At 39.5% G+C, this 23,195-nt stretch overlaps 1 protein-coding gene across 13 annotated transcripts in view; it reads right to left on the minus strand.

Annotated features, from left to right (window-relative positions):
- Positions 1 to 23,195, minus strand: part of SPAG9 (sperm associated antigen 9) — a 158,948-nt gene that overhangs the window by 20,625 nt on the left and 115,128 nt on the right. For 12 of the 13 annotated variants that reach the window (XM_055257402.2, XM_055257400.2, XM_055257398.2 and 9 more), the window contains 14 exons: positions 23,000 to 23,051; positions 19,515 to 19,645; positions 17,480 to 17,536; positions 16,259 to 16,432; positions 14,399 to 14,528; positions 13,263 to 13,352; positions 12,873 to 13,040; positions 11,581 to 11,752; positions 8,261 to 8,479; positions 7,482 to 7,677; positions 4,913 to 5,038; positions 3,487 to 3,567; positions 2,712 to 2,779; positions 3 to 151 (listed from right to left, as the gene is read on the minus strand). In XM_055257402.2, the coding sequence (XP_055113377.1) occupies positions 3 to 151; positions 2,712 to 2,779; positions 3,487 to 3,567; positions 4,913 to 5,038; positions 7,482 to 7,677; positions 8,261 to 8,479; positions 11,581 to 11,752; positions 12,873 to 13,040; positions 13,263 to 13,352; positions 14,399 to 14,528; positions 16,259 to 16,432; positions 17,480 to 17,536; positions 19,515 to 19,645; positions 23,000 to 23,051 (1,813 nt within the window). Of the gene's footprint in view, positions 1 to 2; positions 152 to 2,711; positions 2,780 to 3,486; positions 3,568 to 4,912; positions 5,039 to 7,481; positions 7,678 to 8,260; positions 8,480 to 11,580; positions 11,753 to 12,872; positions 13,041 to 13,262; positions 13,353 to 14,398; positions 14,529 to 16,258; positions 16,433 to 17,293; positions 17,306 to 17,479; positions 17,537 to 19,514; positions 19,646 to 22,999; positions 23,052 to 23,195 lie in introns of all 13 variants that reach the window. The other variant, XM_055257401.2, reaches the window with a different exon arrangement.

Raw genomic sequence — 23,195 nt, forward strand, 5'->3', positions numbered from 1 at the left:
GCCTCTATTTTCATGGCCTTTGGCTGCACCACATATATTTTGTTCCTATAGCCACACCAGACTTTGTCATGTACCACAGTCATGCAACGGATGGAATGATGAGGCCGTCCAAGGTCTAAGAGGTGATAGTTTGACAAATCCCACTGCCCGTCTTTAAAAGAAATAAAAGGTTATAGTAAATGCATACCACCTGTTACTTAATTTCAGCACAAGAAACATTTTATTTGTTGTATAATTAAATTTATTGAGGAAGCACTCAAAGTACCATGTACTAAGTATACCTTTTATTTGCAGCCTGGGTTCTTCTATTCCATAAGCTGCAAAGTTGGAAGAGACCCTCAAAGGTCATCTGCTTCAAACTGCCACCCAGTACCTAGACCCCCTTTAAAACATGGTCACAAAAGCAGTGATGTGATGATAAATCAGTTACAAGTTATCTGTTTATCATAATATTTTTCTAATTAGAATGGACTTAAGGTTATTTTGGGAATAACGTCTCACTCACATGCATTTTGATGTATTTTCCTGGGTAGAAGTTGAGGGCAACTCATTGCTAACACTTTAGGAATTATGCATACTACATTTTCAGTGATAATAGAAACATGAAGGAGAACCAGTCACCAGAACCTCGCTTTGCTTTGTTAGCTTTTGTGAGCACACTGCCTCACAAAGCAGCCATTCTATTTTCAGACAGCTTTAATTGAAAAATATTACCCACACCTAGCTAACGTCTGTCTTTTTGTATGTAACCACCCATTCGTCTGCAGTCTTGCAGGGTGGAAACAAAAGAATAAATCCAGTCCAAACTTCTTTATTACAGCCCTATGTCTTCTCTTTTCAAAACCAAGTATCTTTGGCATGTGCTCTGTACCTACCACAGTTTATAGACCCTTTGTCCTAACTCTGTTTTGTTGATGTCCATTGAATATGCTGTCTTTATCTAGCCTAGCAGAGCAGGATTATCACCAGCCTTGTCTTTGAGGCTTAAGGCATTAAACTCATATTGAGTTTATAGTCAACCTTTAGGTAATTCTCACTCTTCAGACATGTCTCCCCATCTTGCTCTTCTGAACTCAAATGCAGGACTTTACATTGACACTTACTAAATGCATTTTACTTGTCTTATTCTGTCAATATTATTTTAAATTCAATTTACCAAAACATTCATTGTTTCATTTTTTTTCTAGGCTTTTCCACTTATTAGCTGAGTGGCCATGAAAAAGTTACCAAAATGCTCTGTGTTTCAGTTTCCTCATCTATAAAATGAGAATGACCAGGGAACTTTCTTAATAACTTACTGTAAAGATTAAACAGCTGAAAAAGGTAAAATGGAGCCCTCTCGCTCTTTCATGATACGGAGTCATTAACCAGCAATTTTCAGGTACCAATCAATTACAAAAGCACCTAACTGTCATCTACTCCACATTTCCTCAGCCCAGAAAGATAGGAGATTTTGGGAAAAGCCTTTCTAAAATCCAAATTCAGGGTATCTATGTTTCATAATACTTCCCAGATACACCAATCAAGTGGGTAGAAAATGATGTATCATTTTTGGTTGACACAAGTACCAAGGAGTTATGGAGCAATACATACTAAATTCCCTCAACTTAATTCATTCAAGGTAGGGTTTCTGATACCACCACCCTTCTATAGCTGAAACAATGGTTTTAAAGGGGGAAAATATAAATAAGGTGACATGAAAATGATTAAACCTTACCCAATTAAAATTCTTTAAAAAAAAGTCCAAATGTTAAGTGGACACAAATTATTTTTAAAACATAGGACATTAAAAAAACACCAAGTTTCTCCGAATTGCATAAGCATATGAATGAAAAACAAATGCCTCCCTATCACATTATTTAAAAGTACCGGCCAGGCACGGTGGCTCACGCCTGTAATCCCAGCACTTTGGGAAGCCAAGGCGGGCAGATCACGAGGTCAGGAGATGGAGACCATCCTGGCTAACACAATGAAACCCTGTCTCTACTGAAAATGCAAACAAATTAGGCCGGGCGTGGTGGCTCACGCTTGTAATCCCAGCACTTTGGGAGGCCGAGGCGGGCGGATCACGAGGTCAGGAGATCGAGACCACAGAGAAACCCCGTCTCTACTAAAAATACAAAAAATTAGCTGGGCGGGGTGGCGGGTGCCTATAGTCCCAGCTACTCGGAGAGGCTGAGGCAGGAGAATGGCGTGAACCTGGGAGGTGGAGCTTGCAGTGAGCCGAGACTGCGCCACTGCACTCCAGCCTGGGCAACAGAGCGAGACTCCGTCTCAAAAAAAAAAAAAAAAAAAAAAGAAAATGCAAACAAATTAGCTGGGTGTGGTGGCAGGCGCCTGTAGTACAGCTACTCGGGAGGCTGAGGCAGGAGAATGGTGTGAACCTGGGAGGCGGAGCTTGCAGTGAGCTGAGATCGCGCCACTGCACTCCAGCCTGGGTGACACAGTGAGACTCCATCTCAAAAAATAAAATAAAATAAAATAAAATAAAAGTACCATAAAATGCCCATTGTGGTAAACATATTTTCCCTAAGGTATCTGTTAATGTATACCTCCATGCACACACTAATATATTTACTGATGTTGTGTATTGTTAGTATTTATTCTTTATCCTACTGAGTATCATTTCTTTAAAACATAAACCAATCTACTTAAAAATGCTTTGCAAAGCAACAAATTAGTGTCCATGTTATATACACATCACCACTCACCCACTCCTCTGTGAAAGATTGCAAGGGTGCCATCAGCCAGGGCTACTAACACGATTCCCTTCACGTGTCTGCAAACAGGAAAGGGGAGTTCAGAACTCTCCAGTCAGGAATACAGAAGGGACCACATGCTACTGAACTAGTTCAGGGCCTCACAAAGGGCCAATCTGTGATGAGTTAAGGAGCTGACACCAGAATATAAATGAACACACCGCTTTCTTCACTGTGCATGTCCTGCTAGGAAAAAATGTCAGCTGAACTAAATAAACAGTATGAGTGGTATCTCAGTTGTTTCACTTTCTGGCCCAAGCTTCTCCTCTCATCAGAGACAATCAACACAAACTCCAAAGACCAGAGACACGCACCTTGAGTGGAACCAACAGAGTCAGCCCTGTGGGCTCAGAGATAAACTGTCCGATTTTTGATAGTGAACACATAGAAAAGAACTAGTAAATCAATGCCCCAGTCAACATATTCACAAGCCATAAAGAACATTCTAAAGTAAACATAAATTAATAGGTACTGGTTATTTCCTGCAGTGCTAAAGAAATTGCAGCATGGTGGGGACTCAATCAAGCACGTTTTCCTTTCTACTTCGTTTTCTATTATACAGTTTCATTCTCACTTAACTTCTCTAGTTCCATAAAAAGGGTTAAAAAAACAAACAAATTGGATACTAATTTAGTCATGAAACATGTATTAGCTTTCAAAGTCTTAAAATCTAGTTTACACCAAAATGCATAGTTTTAACAAGAGGAATTTCCAAAATAAAACTTACACAATACTGAGAATCGAATCTTTAAGCTTAATGGAATGGAGACATTTCCTCCACTGGGCTACAGATGAATGGACATACAAACTGCAAGAACAAAGGCAACACTGGTAAGGCATAGAGAACATCAAGACATTGCATATATCTAACAATGATCGCAAAGTTCATTCAGAAGGAAAGAAGAGTAACATATAAATTTTAGGAAAAGGTGCTGCTGCTTTTGTGCAATGGTCAGAAAAGAAAAATGAGAGTGAGGGTAGGCCTAAGGTAAACAAATAGGCTGCTGAGCAAAGAGAAACATGAAGACCGAAAAGCAGGAACTAGTGCAATGCACAGTCAGTTTCACACACTTAGTCCTTGGGCAAAACTCTTTTTTGAATTGCCTTACCTCTCTACTACACTGACCTATAACTTTTGGATGACAGAGTGGCCCACATAGGGAGTGGCAAACTATGGCCTACAGGCCAGATCCAGTCTGCCACCTGTTTTAATTCCAGCCTGCAAGCTAAGAATAGTTTTTACATTTTTAAAGATGTGTATGTGGGGGAAATCAGGGGTATTTTGTGACAGGGGAGATTTATATGAAATTCAAACTTCAGTGTCCATAATGCTCTACTGGAAGACAGTTACGCTAAGTTTGCCAACTGTTCACTTTATAGTATTGGACTCATATGAAAGAGACGTACTACAGGTTGAGTAACCCTTATTTGAAATGCTTGGGACCAGAGGTGTTTGGATTTCTGACTTTTTCAGATTGTAGAATGTTTACATTATACATAACAGTTGAGTATTCCTAATTCAAAAATCCAAAATGCTCCAATGAGCATTACCTGCCAGCGTCATAACAGTGGTCAAGGAGTTTCAAATTGTGGATTAGAGATGCTCAACAGTAATCTTGCTTAACCTTTGTAAATGCACAATTGTGTACAACTCTCCACACAACTGGAAAGTGAACCATATAATACTAGTTATCATCATCTGACTTTTCAGATTGTGATTGGTTTTACCTATCTTAGTAAAAAATTCACTAAAAGTTGGGATTGGGCCTTCCTGCAGCCAAAATGTTGGTTTAATCCCTGTTTTCCTGCCCACATTCTAGCCTACATAAACTAAATATTCTCTGTCTTTGTGCTGTTCAGGATCTTCTATTTCTGGAGCACCTCGATTTTAAAATTTACGTACCTCTTCTTCCAAGAATATTATAGAAAGGGAACATTCTGTGACAAAGAAACATATGGCTTACTTTTCAGAAACAGGGCAAGTCCAGTTTATGTGGTAGTTGCAACATAACATCAAATTGTGTGTATATATAAAATTCTTTGCATTAATCCACACTTTTGGTATTTGTTTACCATATTTTACTTATCTTCTGATTTCAAAAGCAAAAGTACAACAATAAACATATTCTAATGTTAAAAGTGTTGACACCTACCAGCCATTTTGAGCTCCAAGCCACATAGTTGGTAAAAGACTACTCATTTTCTGGGCTTCTTCTCTCACCAGGTCTTGTTCATTTGGCAGTACTGATATTTGATCTTTATATGCATCTGAGTCATTGCTGGAAAAGGAAGGGCAAAAGGAAAGAAATCTGAGTATACTTAACTATAGTTATAGTTTTCAGGGACTGAATACTTCTATATTTTTGTTCATTTGTTTATTATTTATTTATTTTTTAGAGATAGGGTATCACTCTGTCACCCAGGCTGGAGTACAGTGGCACAATCAGGGCTCACTGCAGCCTTGACCTCTCAGGCTCAAGTGATCTTTCCACCTCAGCCTCCTGAATAACAGGGACTAGAGGCACACACTATATCACACCTGGCTTAAACTTTTAGTTAAAAAAAAAAAAAAAGAAAGAAAGAAACCACAAAAATTCCAGAAAAGCCAAAGTCAAAAGCTTACATCACATATTTCAACGATTGTACCAGAAATAACATTAACAAACTAGGAAGCCCAAGGAGCAGAAAAGATAGTAAGACATGGTAATGAAATACAGCAGTTAATATTCAGACAATTACAACGGCTCTCTCTTATTTTGGGTTTGTCAGTTTCTTCTCAGGTGAGAGAGAAGGGAGGGATATACACATACAAAAAGGAGGGAGAAATATAAAGAATTACCTAAAATAAATTAATAAACTGAAATATGTTTAATATTCTATCACGAAACCTTTCCTTTGAATTGTCAGGGCATATTTAGTAAAAGATAAATAACCAGGATATCAAATTCAAACATGACCTATTCTTAAATTAATAATTCAGGCCAGGTGTGCTGGCTCACGCCTATAATCCCAGCACTTTGGGAGGGTGAGGTGGGCGGATTTCTTGAGGCCACGAGTTCAAGACCAGCCTAGCCACCATGGTGAAACCCCATCTCTACTAAAAATACACAAATTAGCAGGGTGTGGCGGCATATGCCTGCAATCCCAGCTACTTGGGAGGCTGAGGCAGAAGAATCGCTTGAACCCAGAAGGCGGAGGTTGCAGTGAGCTGAGATTGCACTGCTGCACTCCAGCCTGGGTGACAGGGTGAGATTCCATCTCCACACACACAAAAAAGAATTAAATGTTAACCCATTTATGCCAGAGGTTGCAAATTTTTTTTGTAAAAAATCAGACCTTAGCGATGACCTTGAGCAGTAGGATATGAATAACTCCCACAAGCTTAGCATTCCAATAATGGACCACTAGGTATAAATGGGTTATTAATTAATCTTTCTTACTTTATACACTAAGAATATTAAACTTTAAAAAGGATCTAGTTTAAAGAGACTTTCTTCTAGAGCAGATCTAGAAAAGGCAGGAAAGAAAATGAAATAATTCACTAAATGGGCCTAGATTAACCAACCCTTTAAAGGAAGAGCCTAAAACAAATAGTTTTCTTTGGTTTGTTTGTTTTCTGAGACAGAGTCTTGCTCTGTTTCCCAGGCGGCAGTGCAGTGGTGACATCATGGCTCACTGTAGCCTCCAGCTCCCAGGGCTCAAGCAGTCCTCCCACCTCAGCCTCCTGAGTAGCTGGGACCACAGGTGCATGCTACCATGCCCAGCTAATCATTAAGTTTTTTGTAAAGATGAGGGCCTCACTATGTTGTTCAGGTTGGTCTTGAACTCCTGGACTCAAGCAATCCTCCTGCTCAGCCTCCCAAAGTGCTGGGATTATAGGCATGAGCTACTGGAACCATCTGAATTGTTTTTTAATAAAATATTTGCATGAAAACTAAATTCAAAAAGGTCATCCACACCCATGTGGGAAACTTGTACAATGGCAGATTTAAACAATGGCCAATTTTGCTGATAACTGGAGTGAAAATTAGAGTAGGGATGGGATTAAAATGACAAAGAATTACTAATAGAACGGAAGACAGTAAGTACAAAAAAAAAAAAAAAACCAGACCAGAGGAGAAAATGAACAGAAAGATTTTGACTAATATATAGTCATACACCTGGTAAAACCATTTTGGAAAATGATGGACAGCATACATGGTGGTGGTTCCACAAGATTATACTACTATATTTTTACAGTACCTTGTGCATGTTTACATACACAAATACTTATTGTTATGTTCCAATTATCTACAGTATTCAGTACAGTAACATGCTGTACAGGTTTCTAGCCTAGGAGCAATGGGCTATACCATATGGCCTAGGTGTGTGATAAGCCATACCATCTAGATTTGTGTAAATGCACTCTATGATGTTCACACAATGATGAAATCACCTAATGACACATTTCTCAGAACATATCCCCATTGTTGACTGATGCATGATTATACTTTTATAGATAAGATTTTTTTAAAAAATTGGAAGGTGTACAGAAGAAATGGGGGGGAATATCCAGCGAGAATGATGGAGAGGGAATACATGAAGTTATCACAAGAATAGGTATCTTTTAATCCACCATAGTGACACTAATTAGTGGAAATCTTTTGACTGTTTGAGATTATTTTGGTTCCTTTTATTTGTGCACTTCACCCAGTTTCCTAAGTTGATGACCCATTATTATACCTTGACTGATACACTGGGGAGAGGTCTTCTGGGATCTGAACTCCCAAAGGATCTGTAAAGACATGCTCTGTGTAGACGCCAGTTTGGGAGATGTCCACTGTGTCTTCAGCTGACCCCGCATTCCCTTCTGTAGCTTCAGTTGCTTCTTCTGCTGTTGGAACATTTTCATCAACCTCACTATTTTCTGCTTCCATTTCTACAAAGTAAATAAAACACTATTCTGAGTCTGGGCTTTTCTCCTCCAATTATTTCCCCACACAAACCCCTGTTATAGAATTCCATTCCATCTACCCACTCCTTCACACTGTATCAAGAAATTAAGAATTCTTGATTCCATTTAACAGTCATTACAGCATCTTTTTTTTTTTTTTTTTTGAGACGGAGTCTTGCTCTGTTGCCCAGGCTGGAGTGCAGTGGCGCGATCTCGGCTCACTGCAAGCTCCACCTCCCAGGTTCATGCCATTCTCCTGCCTCAGCCTCCCGGGTAGTTGGGACTACAGGCACCCGCCACCACGCCCGGCTAATTTTTTGTATTTTTTAGTAGAGATGGGGTTTCACTGTGTTAGCCAGGATAGTCTTGATCTCCTGACCTTGTGATCTGCCCGCCTTGGCCTCCCAAAGTGCTGGGATTACAGGTGTGAGCCACCGCACCCAGCCTACAGCATCTTCTTTCAAGTTCTTTCAACCTTGTTACTTAAGATCTAAATTAAGTCCATAATGAGGTATCTGAGGGCAGCCTTAGACTCTATACAGATGGCAGGTAAAGAGAATGGATATACCTGGTGGTTTATCCATCACTGGAGAAGCACCATTGGTACTAGGGGAAGTGGCAGCTCCTGTCACACCTTCTGCAGAACAACCAACCACTGTGATGCCTCCTAACAGGCTGTCTGTCTCTGCTGAGCTGTTGCTTGTCATGCTTCCACATAAAGATGCTTTGTCTACCTGACCAGATTCTGAAAGATCTTCTCCTGCAGGGTAGTCTGTTTCTCGTGCACCTGAAAAATAAATCTTCATGTAACAGCAAAGTAAACTTCTATAAATAACATTTTTTTCACTAAAACAATTACAGGTTTGAAATGAGAGTTATGCAGGTGAGATGTACAGCTAGTTGAATACAGGTAGCATTAAATTTACATAAACAAATCTTCACAATATGGGAAGGTAACTTAAAAAAGTAAGAAAATACTTCTATTAACACAAGTGCAAATAAACATAAAAATGTCAGAAAATAAACTTTTTTTTTTTTTTTTTTGAGACAGAGTCTTACTCTGTCGCCCAGGCTGGAGTACAGTGGCATGATTTCAGCTCACTGCAACCTCCGCCTCCTGGGCCTAAGTGATTCTCCTGCCTCAGCCTCCTGAGTAGCTGGGACTACCGGTGTGAGCCACCACACCTGGCTAATTTTTGTAGTTTTGGTAGAGACAGGGTTTCGGTATGTTGGTCAGGCTGGTCTTGAACTCCTGGCCTCAAGGGATCCACCAACCTCAGACAAGTCCTAGGATTACAAGCGTGAGCCACCAGGCCTAGCCAGCTTCTGTTCTTAGTGAGCTCCTCAGCAGCCACAGGTTAAAAACAATCAAATTATATCTGACAACGTCAGCCAAAAAAAAATTCTTTTAAATCATCAAGACTACTGCTACTACTTGAAGTACAAGCTTCTATCCATTACTGTTAAAAATTAAATACCCCAAGTATATAGGGTGACATAGATATATTAGTAAAACATTAAAAACTAAGCATTTATAATATAAAAATATTTACAATATAAAAATATCATTTTTTAATTTAGAAAATTGTTTTATTTATATCACACTAAAAACTTATTGCAGTAAAAATAATATATATATAAACAAAATTTGCCACTTTAACCATTTAAGAGTGTACAATTCAGTGGCATTAATATTTACAATACTGGCATTAATATTTATAACATTGTGTAGCCATCACCATTATTTTTTTTTTTTTGGTGACAGAGTTTCACTCTTGTTGCCCAGGCTGGTGTGCAACGGTACAGTCTTGGCTCACTGCAACCTCCGCCTCCCAGGTTCAAGCAATTCTCCTGCCTCAGCCTCCCAAGTAGCTGTGATTACAAGAGCCTGCCACTGCACCTGGCTAATTTTTATATTTTTAGTAGGGACGGGGTTTTACCATGTTGGCCAGGCTGGTCTCGAACTCCTGACCTCAGGTGATCCGCCCACCTCAGCCTCCCAAAGTATCAGGATTACAGGCACAAGCCACCATGCCAGGCCTTTATTTATTTATTTATTTATTTATTTTTATTTTTTTTTAAACACAGGGTCTTACTCCTGTTGCCCAGGTGGGTGTGTAGTGGTGAATCGTAGCTCACTGCAGTCTCGACCTCCCAGGCTCAAGTTCTCCTCCCGCCTCATTTTTGGATTTTTTGTGGAAAAGAGGTCTCACTACATTGCCCAGACTGGTGTCGAACTTCCGGGCTCAACTGATCGTCCCACTTTGGCCTCCGAAAGTGCTGGGATTATGACTGTGAACCTCCATGCCAGGCCTATTTCTAAAGCTTTTCCGTCACCTCACATAGAAACTCTTATGTTTTTATGAATTTGCCTTTTCTAGATATCTCATATAAGTGGAATCATATAATATTTGTCCTTTTGTGTCCGACTTATTTCCTTTGGCATAGTGTTTCCAAGGTTCATCTGTGTTATAACATGTGCCAGAACTTCTACCTAGATGATAATGCATTGTACTCTTAAAAATTTGTTAAGAGGGCTGGGCATCCCAGTACTTTGGGAGGCCAAGGCAGGCAGATCACTTGAGCCCAGGAGTTCCAGACCAGCCTGGGCAACATGGTGAAACCCTGCCTACAAAAAGTACAAACAACTTAGCCAGGTGTGGTAGTGTGCGCCTGTGGTCCCAGCTACTCGGGAGGCTGAGCTGGGAGGATCACTTGAGCCCGGGAGGTCATGGCTGCAATGAGCTGTGACTGCACCACTGCAATCCAGCCTGGGCAACAGAGTGAGGCCCTGTCTCAAAAAACAAAAACAAAAAATTTGTTAAGAGGGTAGATCTCAGGCTGGGTTTAGTGGCTCATGCCTGTAATCCCAGCACTTTGGGAGGCCGAAGCGGGTGGATCACTTGAGGTCAGGAGTTCAAGACTAACCTGACTGCCGGGCGTGGTGGGTCACGCCTATAATCTCAGCACTTTGGGAGACCAAGGCGGGCAGATCACGAGGTCTAGGAGTTCGAGACCAGCCTGGCCAATATGGTGAGACACCCTGTTTCTACCAAAAATACAAAAATTAGCCGGGTGTAGTGACTCGTGCCTGTAGTCCCAGCTACTTGGGAGGCTAAGGCAAAAGAATCGCTTGAACCCAGGAGGTAGAGGTTGCAGTAAGCCAAGATGGTGCCACTGCACTCCAGTGTGAGTGACAAAGACTCCATTTCAAAAAAAAAAAAAAAAAAAAAAAAAAAAAAAAAAGACTAGCCTGACCAACATGGTGAAACCCCATCTCTAGTAAAAATGCAAACAATTAGCCGGGAGTGGTGGCAGGTGCCTGTAATTCCAGCTACTCAGGAGGCTGAGGCAAGAGAATCACTTGAACCCAGAAGGTGGAGGTTGCAGTGAGCCAAGATCATGCCACTGCACTCCAGCCTGGGTGACAGAGTAAGACTCTGTCTCAAAAAAAAAAGTAGATCTCATATTAAGTGTTCCACAATAAAATACAAAAAAGAACTTCATTTCTTTTTATGGCTGAATAATATTCCAACATATGGATGTATCACATACACTTCCTTAATTTTTAAACTAATGTTTTAACATCACATAACGTTTAATCCAAAACTTTGAAGACCTTTCCTTATTAATTAATCCAAACAGTCCTCTGGCTCCCAGTTATTTTCTCATATTCCCATTGTTTTATTTTCTTCACAGTATTTTTCACTACCTGAAAATATCTTCTTTATTCAATGGTTTCCAGTTTGTTTTTTAATCTTCCCTAACTAGAACATAAGCTTCATGACAGCAAGGTACAGAACTGCATCTTCAGCTGCTCCATCAGCGCCCAGCAGGTAGGTGGTATGGATGGAGGGGAGGGCAGAGAAACGCATGACTCACTCTTACCTGGCACACTTGCAATGCACAGAACATGAGAGTTGCAAACAGTGAAACTGTCTAGGATGTTGCCAGGTTGAACAGCATCAATAATAAGAACTTTTGTAGCCGAATGAGTGCTGGTACAGATCCAAACTAGACTGGATAATTCTTCTTGATTTTTTAACTCCTTCTGCTGTTCCTGTACAGACAAAGGAGGAGAAATGTTTAAAACAATATGTATGTGCAAATATTCATAAGGTGGTGCTGTTATAGTAAAAGGCAATAATACTATTTCAAATTCACTTCCAAATTATTTGGAAGGGTAAAAATACAACCACTGATGTGGTTGGCTGCGTCCCTACCCAAATCTCAACATGAATTATATCTCCCCGAATTCCCACATGTTGTGAGAGGGACCCAGGGGGAGGTAATTTAATCACAGGGGCCAGTCTTTCCCATGCTATTCTCATGATAGTGAATAAGTCTCACGAGATCTGATGGGTTTATTAGGGGCTTTCACTTTTGCTCCTTCCTCATTTTCTCTTGCTGCCACCATGTAAGAAGTGCCTTTCATCTCCTGTCATGATTCTGAGGCCTCCCCAGAGGTTACCTATGTAAGCCCAATTAAACCTCTTTTTCCTTCCCAGTCTCGGGTATGTGTTTATCAGCAGTATGAATACAGACTAATACAACCACCTATCAATATTAATTAGTAGATGAAAAACTAGCAGTTAGGCTGGCACAGTGGCTCACGTCTATAATCCCAGCACTTTGGGAGGCTGAGGTGGGAAGACTGCTTGAGGCCAGGAGTTTGAGACTAGCCTGGTCAACACAGTGAAACCCTCGTCTCTACAAAAAATAGAAGAATTAGCCAGGTGTGGTGGTGTGGGTGTGTAGTCCCAGCTACTCGGGTGGCTGAGGTGGACAGATGACCTGAGTCCAGCAGGTTAACACTGCAGTGAGCCATGATCATGCCACTGTACTCCAGCCTATGTGATAGAGCGAGACTCTGTCTCTAAACAGCAACACAAAACTAACAGGTAAAGCAGAACAATGATAAAACGTTCTATTATCTTGATCACTGTAGTGATTACACAGGTGTACACATGTGTCAAAACCCTGACCTATACCCATTTCAAGTGCACACTTTATTGCATGTAAATTATACCTCAATAAAATTGATTTTAAAAGGGTGCTGAGGGACAGTAAGCCAGGGCACAGTAATCCCAGTTAGAAGTTGGACCCAGAGGCAAATTTTGGATGAAAGAGTTAAACTCATAGTCTCATAAACCAGGTCAAATGTTAGTACACACACTTACCTTAAGTTCCTGATCTAACTTATCTAAACTACTCTGAGAGGCACTTCGCTGTTTACTGCCTTCTGGATCGAAACCAGCAACGTCCTTGTAAAATACACTTGCTCCAACGACAGAACCACCATCTCTGGTCTTCCCACCAGATACATTGACTCCAACCGCACACCACAGCTGCTCAGGCGAAAAAGAAAACAGTATTAAGTCAGAAATGTTCAGAATTTTCATGTTTTCTTAAAATAACTAATGGTTGTAAATACAGGTCTTTAATATAACCTAAAATTATAAAATGAACAATAGCCTCACCACAGAAGTAATACTTACACTTTCTTGGTTTCAGAAAAAAAACTACCCAGAGTTTAGAAAACATCTCCTTTTAATTCACAATGAACTTACCTTCATTGATGTATCTTTTTCATCTAGAGGTCTGAGATAGACAGGCACAGGTAAATTTTTCATCTTATTTTCACCTTGACCATTGGTTACCTAATAATGGTGGAAGGAGGAGCGAAAAAGGCACATTAGTAAGCCTCATCAAAAGTGAACTTCTTACAGATCCACTGAGACATGAGCAAGCACTACGGTTATTTACTCCTCGAAATCAAGTTCAGGTATTTTTTTTTGTTTGTTTTTGTTTTTTTTTCTTTTGAGACAGAGTCGCTCTACTGCCCAGGCTAGAGTGCAGTGGCTTGATCACGGCTCACTGCAGCCTCAATCTGTTGGGCTTAAGCGGTCTCCTCCCACCTCAGCCTCCAAGGTAGCTGGGACTACAGGCACAGGCCAACACACCCAGCTAATTTTTTTAATTTTTTGTAGAGACGAGGTCATGCTATGTTGCCTAGGCTGGTTTCAAACTCCCTGAGCTCAAGCCATCCTCCACCTTGGCCTCCCAAAGTGTTAGGATTACAGGCATGAGCCAATAACAGGCACCATGAGCCAATGACAGGCATCAGCCGATTTTGCCATTCTTATTTGAAAAACAGAAAAGTCAAGTTGAGCAATTCAATAAACAGGATACAATGGGAGCTCAAAAAGAGGCTCTAATTCACACATACGCGCACACAAGCACACGCATATGTGTTTGTACATGAACATGTGAGTCTTTTGGGGTAGGAATTATGGAGTAGACAGATAAAGCTCCTGAAGACCTGAACTTAATCTTAAATGAACAGTTTGAAAAGTTCCATGCCAATGATTTTTTCAACAATGATGCTGGTTTTCTAAAAAATGAAATCTTCAAATATTAAACCAGAATTGCTCTGGTTACAGCAGAGTGGGTACCTCAAACTCCATGCACTTAGCCACCCTTTATTGACTCCTCCCCTCCTCACAGACTCAAAAGCATTTCATTTGAGTTCTACAGCTCTAGAAAACAGCCTGAAAACCACCACCCGCCACACTTAAATGTGTGCCCAGTCCATGCGGCTGAGATGAGCAGGGCTGGGATGCGTACGGTGAATCCTTCATGCCCAGGCACACTCAACTCGCCCTCTTCTTTCCTGCTGGATGCTCTTACCACATGTGCATATTACCTGTTTGTACTTCTGAGGCAGACTCCAGCCAAAAGCCTGCACTCTACCGTCTTCCTTCTGAACATGTGCTTTTACCTGACGATACTGCTCTCTCTTTTGTTCTCTGCGTGAGGCTAAACTAGCTTCAGTTCTAAAAGGAAAAAAGATTTTCCTAATTACGTGAATACATTTAATTACATTTATCCCCAGTTTTATCTCTCCTCTGTCACTAAAACAGCAAAAACAACAAAAATTTACATGATTTCAAATTAGTTTATTTCAACTATAACAGCTCCTTAAAAAGTGTTGTAATAGGCCAGGGATGGTGGCTCATGCCTATAATCCCAACACTTTGGGAGGCCGAGGAGGGCAGATAGCCTGAGGTCAGGAGTTTGAGAGCAGCCTGGCCAACATGGTAAAACCCCGTCTCTGCTAAAAATACAAAAATTAGCCAGGCACGGTAGTGCGGACCTATAATCCCAGCTACTCGGGAAGCTGAGGCAGGAAAATCATTTGAACCCGGTAGAGGTTGCACTGAGCCAAGATGGTGCCACTGCACTCCAGCCTGGGGGACAAGAGCAAAACTCCATCTCAAAAAACAAACAAACAAACAAAAAAAGTGTTATACTAAAGCTGGTCTTTTTAAGTTTGTGCAGTGAATTCAGTGCCTAAGCTTTAACAGGTTAGCAAGCAGCTTTGTTACATTAAATTGAATCATCAGCCACCAAATTTATATCAGGTTTCAGATGCTGGCCATATGAAAGGGGAAAATTCTAAAGTATGTTTGGCTTTTTTATTGTTGTTGTTCATTCAACAAATATTTACTGAGAATATCCTAATGCCAGAAAACGTGCTAGAAGTGATTTAAAACTTAAGTAAATCAATATCTGCTTAGGAAGATTGATATAGGTTAGATTTTAGATCCCATTAACTTGTTTCAGAAAATAAAAATGCAAACTGATTTGGTAAACTTTGGAGTTATAAGATAAAATATTATTAAAATGATTTTGAAAATAATTTGTCATTATTTTGGCCATTTAAATTTTCATAAGATGAGTTGCTATGTATATATACCACAGTTAACATATCTACCTATATGTCAGATACTTTACAGATAACTGTATAATTGGATCCAACCACCTCTGAGATAGGTTATCAGATTAATTTTACAGACAGAGAAACTGGGGGCTCTGAAAGGTTAATTTGCCCAAGTGTTTGTATCTAATGAGTAGTAAAGTCAGGATGGAAAACCAAGTCCTCTGACACCAACAGAAATGTTCAAACATTTAGGATAAAGGCTCATTTATCTCTAAAAGCTATTAACATTTCTATTAATAGTTATTTATCAATGTTATCATACCAGCAAAAATGAGGCATTTAAAAAAAATCCTTCTCTTTTATAAAAACTGAAAAGCAATGTTCATAAAAACTGTTGACTACAAGTAATTTACTTAAAGATAGCCAAGTTACAGAAATGATTTTTTTTTTTTTTTTTAGGATGGAGTCTCACTCTGTCACCCAGGCTAGAGCAGTGGGCACGATCTTGGCTCACTGCAACCCCGCCTCCTGGGTTCAAGTGATTCTCCTGCCTTGGCCTCCCAAGTAGCTGGGATTACAGCCACACACTACCACGCCCGGCTAATTTTTGTATTTTTCGTAGAGACGGGGTTTCACCGTATTGGCCAGACTGGTCTCGAACTCCTGACCTTGCGCTCCGCCCGCCTCGGCCTCCCAAAGTGCTGGGATTACAGGTGTGAGCCACCGTGCCCGGCCCAGAAATGATGTTTTATAGATTCACCTGAATCCTTATAGCTGATAAGAGGCCGAGAATATTCTGAACCACTAACTTAGAGCATAATGATTAATTTGGAGAAGACTTACTCCTCGCTAAGGAAATCAAAAGCTTTGGACTTATCCCCAGGGAGCTGAGATAAGGTGCTGCTTCTTTTCTTGACGGACGGAGTAACATGAGACGTGGGTGCATTGTACTTCAGATTAACAGGTGGTTCAGGCTTCTTAGTCGTGTTACTTGAGGAGCTGAAAAGTCGGCTGAAACTAAAAGAAGAAAGTATGTCTGTGTGTCACATGTACTGTGAGAAACAATCCTTGATTTTCCACAAACTTTTATGTTGAAAATTTCAGAGTACTTTTACAAGGCAATGAGTTAGAAATTGTCAAAAACAGTTTTTGTAGTCACACGCTGCAGCCTTAGCAGTAACTCACAGCCAAACTCAGACATTCAGTGAAGAGAAACTACTGCTTAGAATGGCGGGTGCCTGTTCTTTAACTAGCAATTTGTATAATGAAAGCAAGAAGCTCTTAGGTAGAGGAAACTTCTCCTACTGAATAAATATATACTTTTTTGGTTTTTTTGCTAGCTCCTACTTGGTGCAAGGTAAGAGCGATTGTTAAACAGCAAGGTTATGGCTGTGTGATGTGAATGGAAGCTTAGTATGCCAGTTCTAAAAACAGCTTATTATAATCAAGTACTAGAACACATATTACCATGTTAACACACATTTTATACATTTTCTGATTAAGCTCAATTTAAATAACTACTTTCAGGTCTATTTCTTTTTTAATTGACAGTTCCATTAAATAGCAGATTCACCAAAAAAGGGTAAGTTTTAATCACAGTAAACACATAGTACCTTCTAGCACAAACATAACTCAAGCCCAATACATACACAATACTACTCAAACCCTACAAGCACTAAATTTCTCATCTTCACTTTGTAAAGTTTCTTACAATCACAAAACCAGCCAATCAGAAACTTATTTAACGGGGATCCAGGTCATTTTCAAGTCTCTAAATAATTCCCCATTATTTAAATTTGGCAGAGGATTGCAACAAATGCACAATCAACATGATGCAGCTTACGATATCATATTTTTTGTCCTTGAGAAGAGCCTTACCGAGTTGGCACACTATATATTAAATAAAAAAAAAAAGTTCAGTTTAGCTACTTAACCATTACCCCTAGTTTAAAAAAAAAAAAATGAAGGAAAGAAAATGGACATAAAATCATTATTGGAAATAAATTTTGACTGTAATTTTCTTGTCTCATGTGCTGTCTAACATCTTTGTTTTTCAATACTTACAACTGCCAAATGCTTGACCTTTTTTTTTCCTGCATGGCTGGATTTTCTCGTGATGCCCTGCATTCAAAAAGAAAAGAAATATTTATCAGTGAAGTATTCTACCTTTCTTTCTGAAGAACAAGAGACCCAAGAAGTTCATGGGATACACAGAGGAGACTCAACAATTAAATTCAATAAATACTGTAGTTACTTTGACCTACCATGTGTCAGTCAATCTGCTAAAGATTGACTTTAATTCTACTAAGAAAAATAAAATAACATCCCTCCCTCAAAGAGCTTAGTCTACCGACAGAGGATTGTAATACGTGCTAGACAGACAGCCAACATGCCTGAATGATATTTAAAATTTTTTATTGAAAAGATACCCTCTAACTTTCCCTTTTATTAAAATATTGCCTTGTAAATTCCCATCTTTACATAAAAGTCTCTATCATCTATACTTGGAGCTCTCACAAAATAGCTTGAAACTTTGGCATTCTGAGTGGTCATTTTTCACAAGACTAAAACTTTTCCATCACTGGCAAGATGACCACAGCAGGCAAGAGGATAAACTGGACTGACAGGTGATTCAACAAAATTTCAGAAAATAAGATATTCCAAACTGATTTATAAGGTGGTAGGGATTCTGCCATCATAATCAGAGCTCTCTTTTCACTACTTTTTTGTTATGAACTAAATTAAAAACATTCTTTACTTCAGTGAAGAAGTTAAAAGTAAGCTACTATTTCCTTTAATTTGTTGACTACCACTTGGCTGCTAGAGTTAAAAACAGCAATGGAAAGTGAAGTCTGGCTGGGCACAGTGGCTCACACCTGTAATCTCAGCACTTTGGGAGGCCGAGGTGGGAGGATCACTTGAGGTCGAAAGTTCGAGACCAGCCTGACCAACATGGCGAAACCCTGTCTCTACTGAAAAATACAAAAATTAGCTGGGCATGGTAGCACACACCTGGAAACCCAGCTACCAGGGAGGCCGAGGCAGAAGAACTGCTTGAACCTAGGGAGTGGAGGCTGCAGTGAGCCAAGATCACACCTCTGCACTCCAGCCTGGGCACAGAGCAAGACTCCATCACAAGACTCCATCTCAATAAATGAATAAACAAATAAATAAATAAAGTCCACTTTCAGTTCTTTGAATATTTATTATTTATTCGATATCCACTAAATACTGCAGTTAAGAACATACACTTTTTAGTGGGTTAGTTTCCTTGTCTAATAAATATAAATTAGAATACTGATCTTCCTTATGGGCAGTTATAAGCAGTTACAATTACAGCAAGTTGTAAAATGATATGTTAAAACACTTGATTCTAATATAACATTGGTAAAGGGTACATAAACTGTGAAATAAATGATGTAATCCTAAGGAAGTAAAAGTTGGCAATTAGAGAATGTGTTCATAAACTTAAAAACAACATGTCAATGCATACTATTATTGGTAAATCTGATATGACAATCCAAACTCAAAAATATGGGTAAATTAGGGGGCAGCTCATTTACAAACTTTTCACGAGTTCTTTCTAAATTAAAGAAACACTATTACTGAGACTATGACCATTAGATGGCAGCATTGGGTGAGATTTAAGAGCCAACCGACTGAAAGATACCAATGGACAGGTGTACTTGGCATGAACAGTTAGAAAAGAGAGAAAGAAATCAAGCAAGAGTATCTTACAGAAAGACACTGAGTCAAAATAATTTATTTTCCTGTGTTACATATGAAATTGTGATCTTTTCCTGACATTACCGGGAAAGTAATACTTATTTCTATACTTGAAAAATGACCATCATTCCTAAGTAATAATAATTGCCTTTTAGAGGTCATGGTAACATCCTCCAAGATCCCTTACTGGCCCAAAAAGCACCTCCTTTGATCACATTCTGTTGCTAATTCTGAGTGTTACTTTAGAAAGTCTCTCCTAGTAAACAGAGAAAGGGGCTTGGATCTCACAGGGCAGGACTTTAGTTCCAAATGAAGGAATATTCAAACCTACAAAATAATAATAGGAAAATAATGGAGTGCTTGTCATACAAACCGAATCATCTCTGTCCATCGAACAGCTTCTTGAAGCTCCATCAATCTCTCTTTATACTGGTTTCGCTCCATGAGAACACGGGCCATTTCTACTCTAGTAAACCGTTTCCTCTGGGCTGTGGGAATATCACTCTATAATGACAAGAAAATGACATATCATTCTGGAAGCTTATAAATGTCTTGGTGTTCATCTCAGAGTTATGCAAAATCTTTCAGTTTTTAAGCATTCCTTAATTTTTAATCTAGTAGAACATTTAAAGAAAAATGGCCTTATAAAAACAAAATCAACAAAGAGATTTTTTTTTTAAATATATTTTTTGAGACAGGGTTTTGATCTGTTGCCCACCCTGAAGTGCAGTGGTGAAATCATAGCTCACTGCAGCCCCGAACTTCTGGGTTAAAGCAATCTGCCCACCCCAGTCTCCTGAGTAGCTTGGACTACAGGTACATGCCAACACGGCTGACTAATTTTTAAATTTTTTTGTAGAGACAGGGTCTTGTTATGTTGCCCAGGCTCGTCTTGAAATACTGGACTCTAGTGGTGCTCCTGCCTCAGCTTCCCAAAGTGTTGGGACTACAGGTGTAAGCCACTGTGCCCAGCCAACAAAGAGATTTAAATAATCACTCATGACTACAAAGATAAAAGGCAGCAATTTAATTTCTGAATATATACACAGATATTTGAACATATTATAAAGAAATCATAAAGAGTAGTGTGGGTCTGTTCTCATAGTTCTTAAAAATATATAAAAAATAAAGCTAAAACATAAAAAGAATAGTAGGGGGCTGGACGCAGTGACTCACGCCTGTAGTCACAGCACTTTGGGAGTCTGAGGCGGGTAGAATATGCTTGAGCTTAGTTTGAGACCAGCCTGGGCAACATAGTAAAATCCTGTAGCCAGGAGTGGTGGCACATACCTGTAGTCCCAGCTACTTGGGAAGCTGAGGTAGGAGGACTGCTTGAGCTGGGAGGTCAAGGCTGCAGTGAGCCATGACCATACCACTGCAGTCCAACCTGGGCAAGAGAGTGCAATCCTGTCTTTAAAAAACAAAACAACAACAACAAAAAACAGTAGGGCCAGGCACGATGGTCCACGCCTATAATCCTAGCACTTTGGGAGTATCACTTTGAGCCCAGAAATTTGAGACCAGCCTTGGCAACATGGTGTGAGATCCCATCTCTACAGAAAATAAAGAATTAGCCACGTATGGGGTGGCGCACAACTTTGATCCCAGCTACTCAGGAGGCTGAGGTTAAAAAAAAAAAAAAAATGCTTAGAATTGCTTGAGGCCAAGAGTTCAAGACCAGCCTAGGCAACATAGTGAGACCCTGGCGCTACAAAAAAAAATTAAATTAACAGCCAGGTGGGGTGGCATGCACCTGTAGTTCCAGCTACTTGGGAGGCTGAGGCAGGAGGATCACTTGAGCCCAGGAGTTCAACGCTGTGGTGAGATATGATTGTCACTGTACTCCTCCAGCCTGGAGGAGTGACAGAGCGAGACTCTGTCTCTAAAACATAGCGATAATACTAAAATAAAAATAAAGAACAGTGCAGATTTTAAACTAAAACCAAAATTGTTAAATCTACATAGATTTAATACGCTATTGTAAGTTTCACCTAAAAATGTTGCTCTAACATTATTTTAATTCATGTTCTGTAACAATCGTCACTCAGAAAATAGTTATAAGTTAGTTCCATTTATCTCAAATTACCAAACCATATACTCACCCGAGACCAGCATTAAGGGTAAACTTATTGCCTAGTTACCAAGGTACTCAACTATAAGAGTCGCTAAAATACCAACATAAATGCAAACAGATGGAGACAATTGTATTAGCCAGAATTACTCTTAGACAGAATACGTGAATATAGAGTAAGCATAGGGGTAAGACCTCAAGGGAACATGGCTCAAGTCAACGTCCTATAGGCTTTCATTATCCACATTTTGGATCAAAGCTGAAAGGTCTGGGACAGTAAGAAAGACTCTAAGCTTAGCCCTTAGTAGTCCTCCTCCTTTGTTGTTCTGTTATAGAAGCTGGGCCTCTCCTTTCAATAAAGTTAAACAACAAATGATAAAGATCTTAAGTTTATAACACAGCAAGCCCACTAGCAGGTATGTACTCTGGAAAGCCTACTGCTCCTGCCCACCTGGAGACTTGTACTGTAACATTTGTAACAACAGCATTGTAAAAAGCTGAGACAAACTAAATATTCCTTAACAGGAAAATAAATACATAAACTGTGACTATTCATTCAATGGGATATCATAAAGTAGTGAATATGAATGATAACTACAGCACTGTACTACATGGATGAATCTCAAAAACATGCCACTGAGGAAAAGAAGCTGGTCTCCAAGACTAAATATAGTGTGAAATACAAAAAAGGAAAAATTAAACCATATATACATACGTGATATGATAAATTTTTTTTTTTAAGTTAAGCAAATGATAAATATAGGATAGCAGCTTTCTCTGCAGGGGAGGAACACAGAATAGTTCAATGTCTAGTAATGTTCTGATTATCAGATTGGGTGGTAGGTTCACAATGTTAATTTATTATGATTCATAACCTGCATGTCTTACATGTTTTTGTGTGCATCATTACATAAGATATTAAAAAACAGAGATTGAAGGGGCACCAAGTGATCATTCTGTCCAAAACAACCACATATCTTTGGTCTGACCTTTGACCTGCAAACATTTGTTATAAGAATGATTACGAGGCTGGGCTGGGTGGCTCACACCTGTAATCCCAGCACTTTGGGAGGCTGACCAGGGTGGATTACCTAAAGCCAGGAATTAGAGACCAGCCTGGCCAACAAGGCAAAATCCCGCCTTTACTAAGAATACAGCTCCTCGGGAGGCTGAGGCACAAGCTCCTCAGGAGGCTGAGGCACAACAATGGCTTGAACCTGGGAGGTGGAAGTTGTAGTGAGCTGAGATCGCACCACTACGCTCCAGCCTCGGTGACAGACTGAGACTGTGTCTAAAAAAAAAAAAAAAAAGACTAGGAGTATGCTAAGGATATTAGCAAGAAGCTCATATTTATTCTTTTGTACTTATGTTCACAACAATATGAACTAATTGGCTAGTACTAAAGTTCTAGACTTTATCTTTTTGTTTAATACTGTTAAATAATTTTTATTATTAAGCTTTCATATTTCTAAATCAAAATTTGAAACAAAACAACAATAACAACAACCAAAAACCCCAAAATGTCCCGGTTGGTCCTCAAACTTGAACATACAAATACAGGTAAGAGCACAGAGGCACAGAGGGAAAATGAGCACACTGCATGGAGCTAGAAAGCTCAGCATCTGGATACCATGTAGAAGCATGAGCTATCCTATTCATGACCATAAACATGTTTCCTGACTTTTAAAAATCTTTATAGTATTATATCCAAAGCTTACTTAGAAAGATCTTCCTGAAATACCAAAACATGGTAAGGTAAGAAAAAAAGTCTAAAACTGTAAACCTACATCATCGTCATCTTTTGCTTTTTGCCTTGCATCTTCAGCTTCTGCCCGAGCTCTAGGGGGGAAAAAACAAAACAAAACTTGTTATTTGAATTGAGCTCATCTTTTCAAAAAAATAAGAGTAGGTCAACAATTTTAACTACCACTAAAGGATTATTTTTCTTTTCCCAAACAGGGTATTTAGCCACCTTCATTTGGT

This window comes from Symphalangus syndactylus, chromosome 20, assembly GCF_028878055.3.
Source record: "Symphalangus syndactylus isolate Jambi chromosome 20, NHGRI_mSymSyn1-v2.1_pri, whole genome shotgun sequence".
Lineage (NCBI taxonomy): Eukaryota > Metazoa > Chordata > Mammalia > Primates > Hylobatidae > Symphalangus > Symphalangus syndactylus.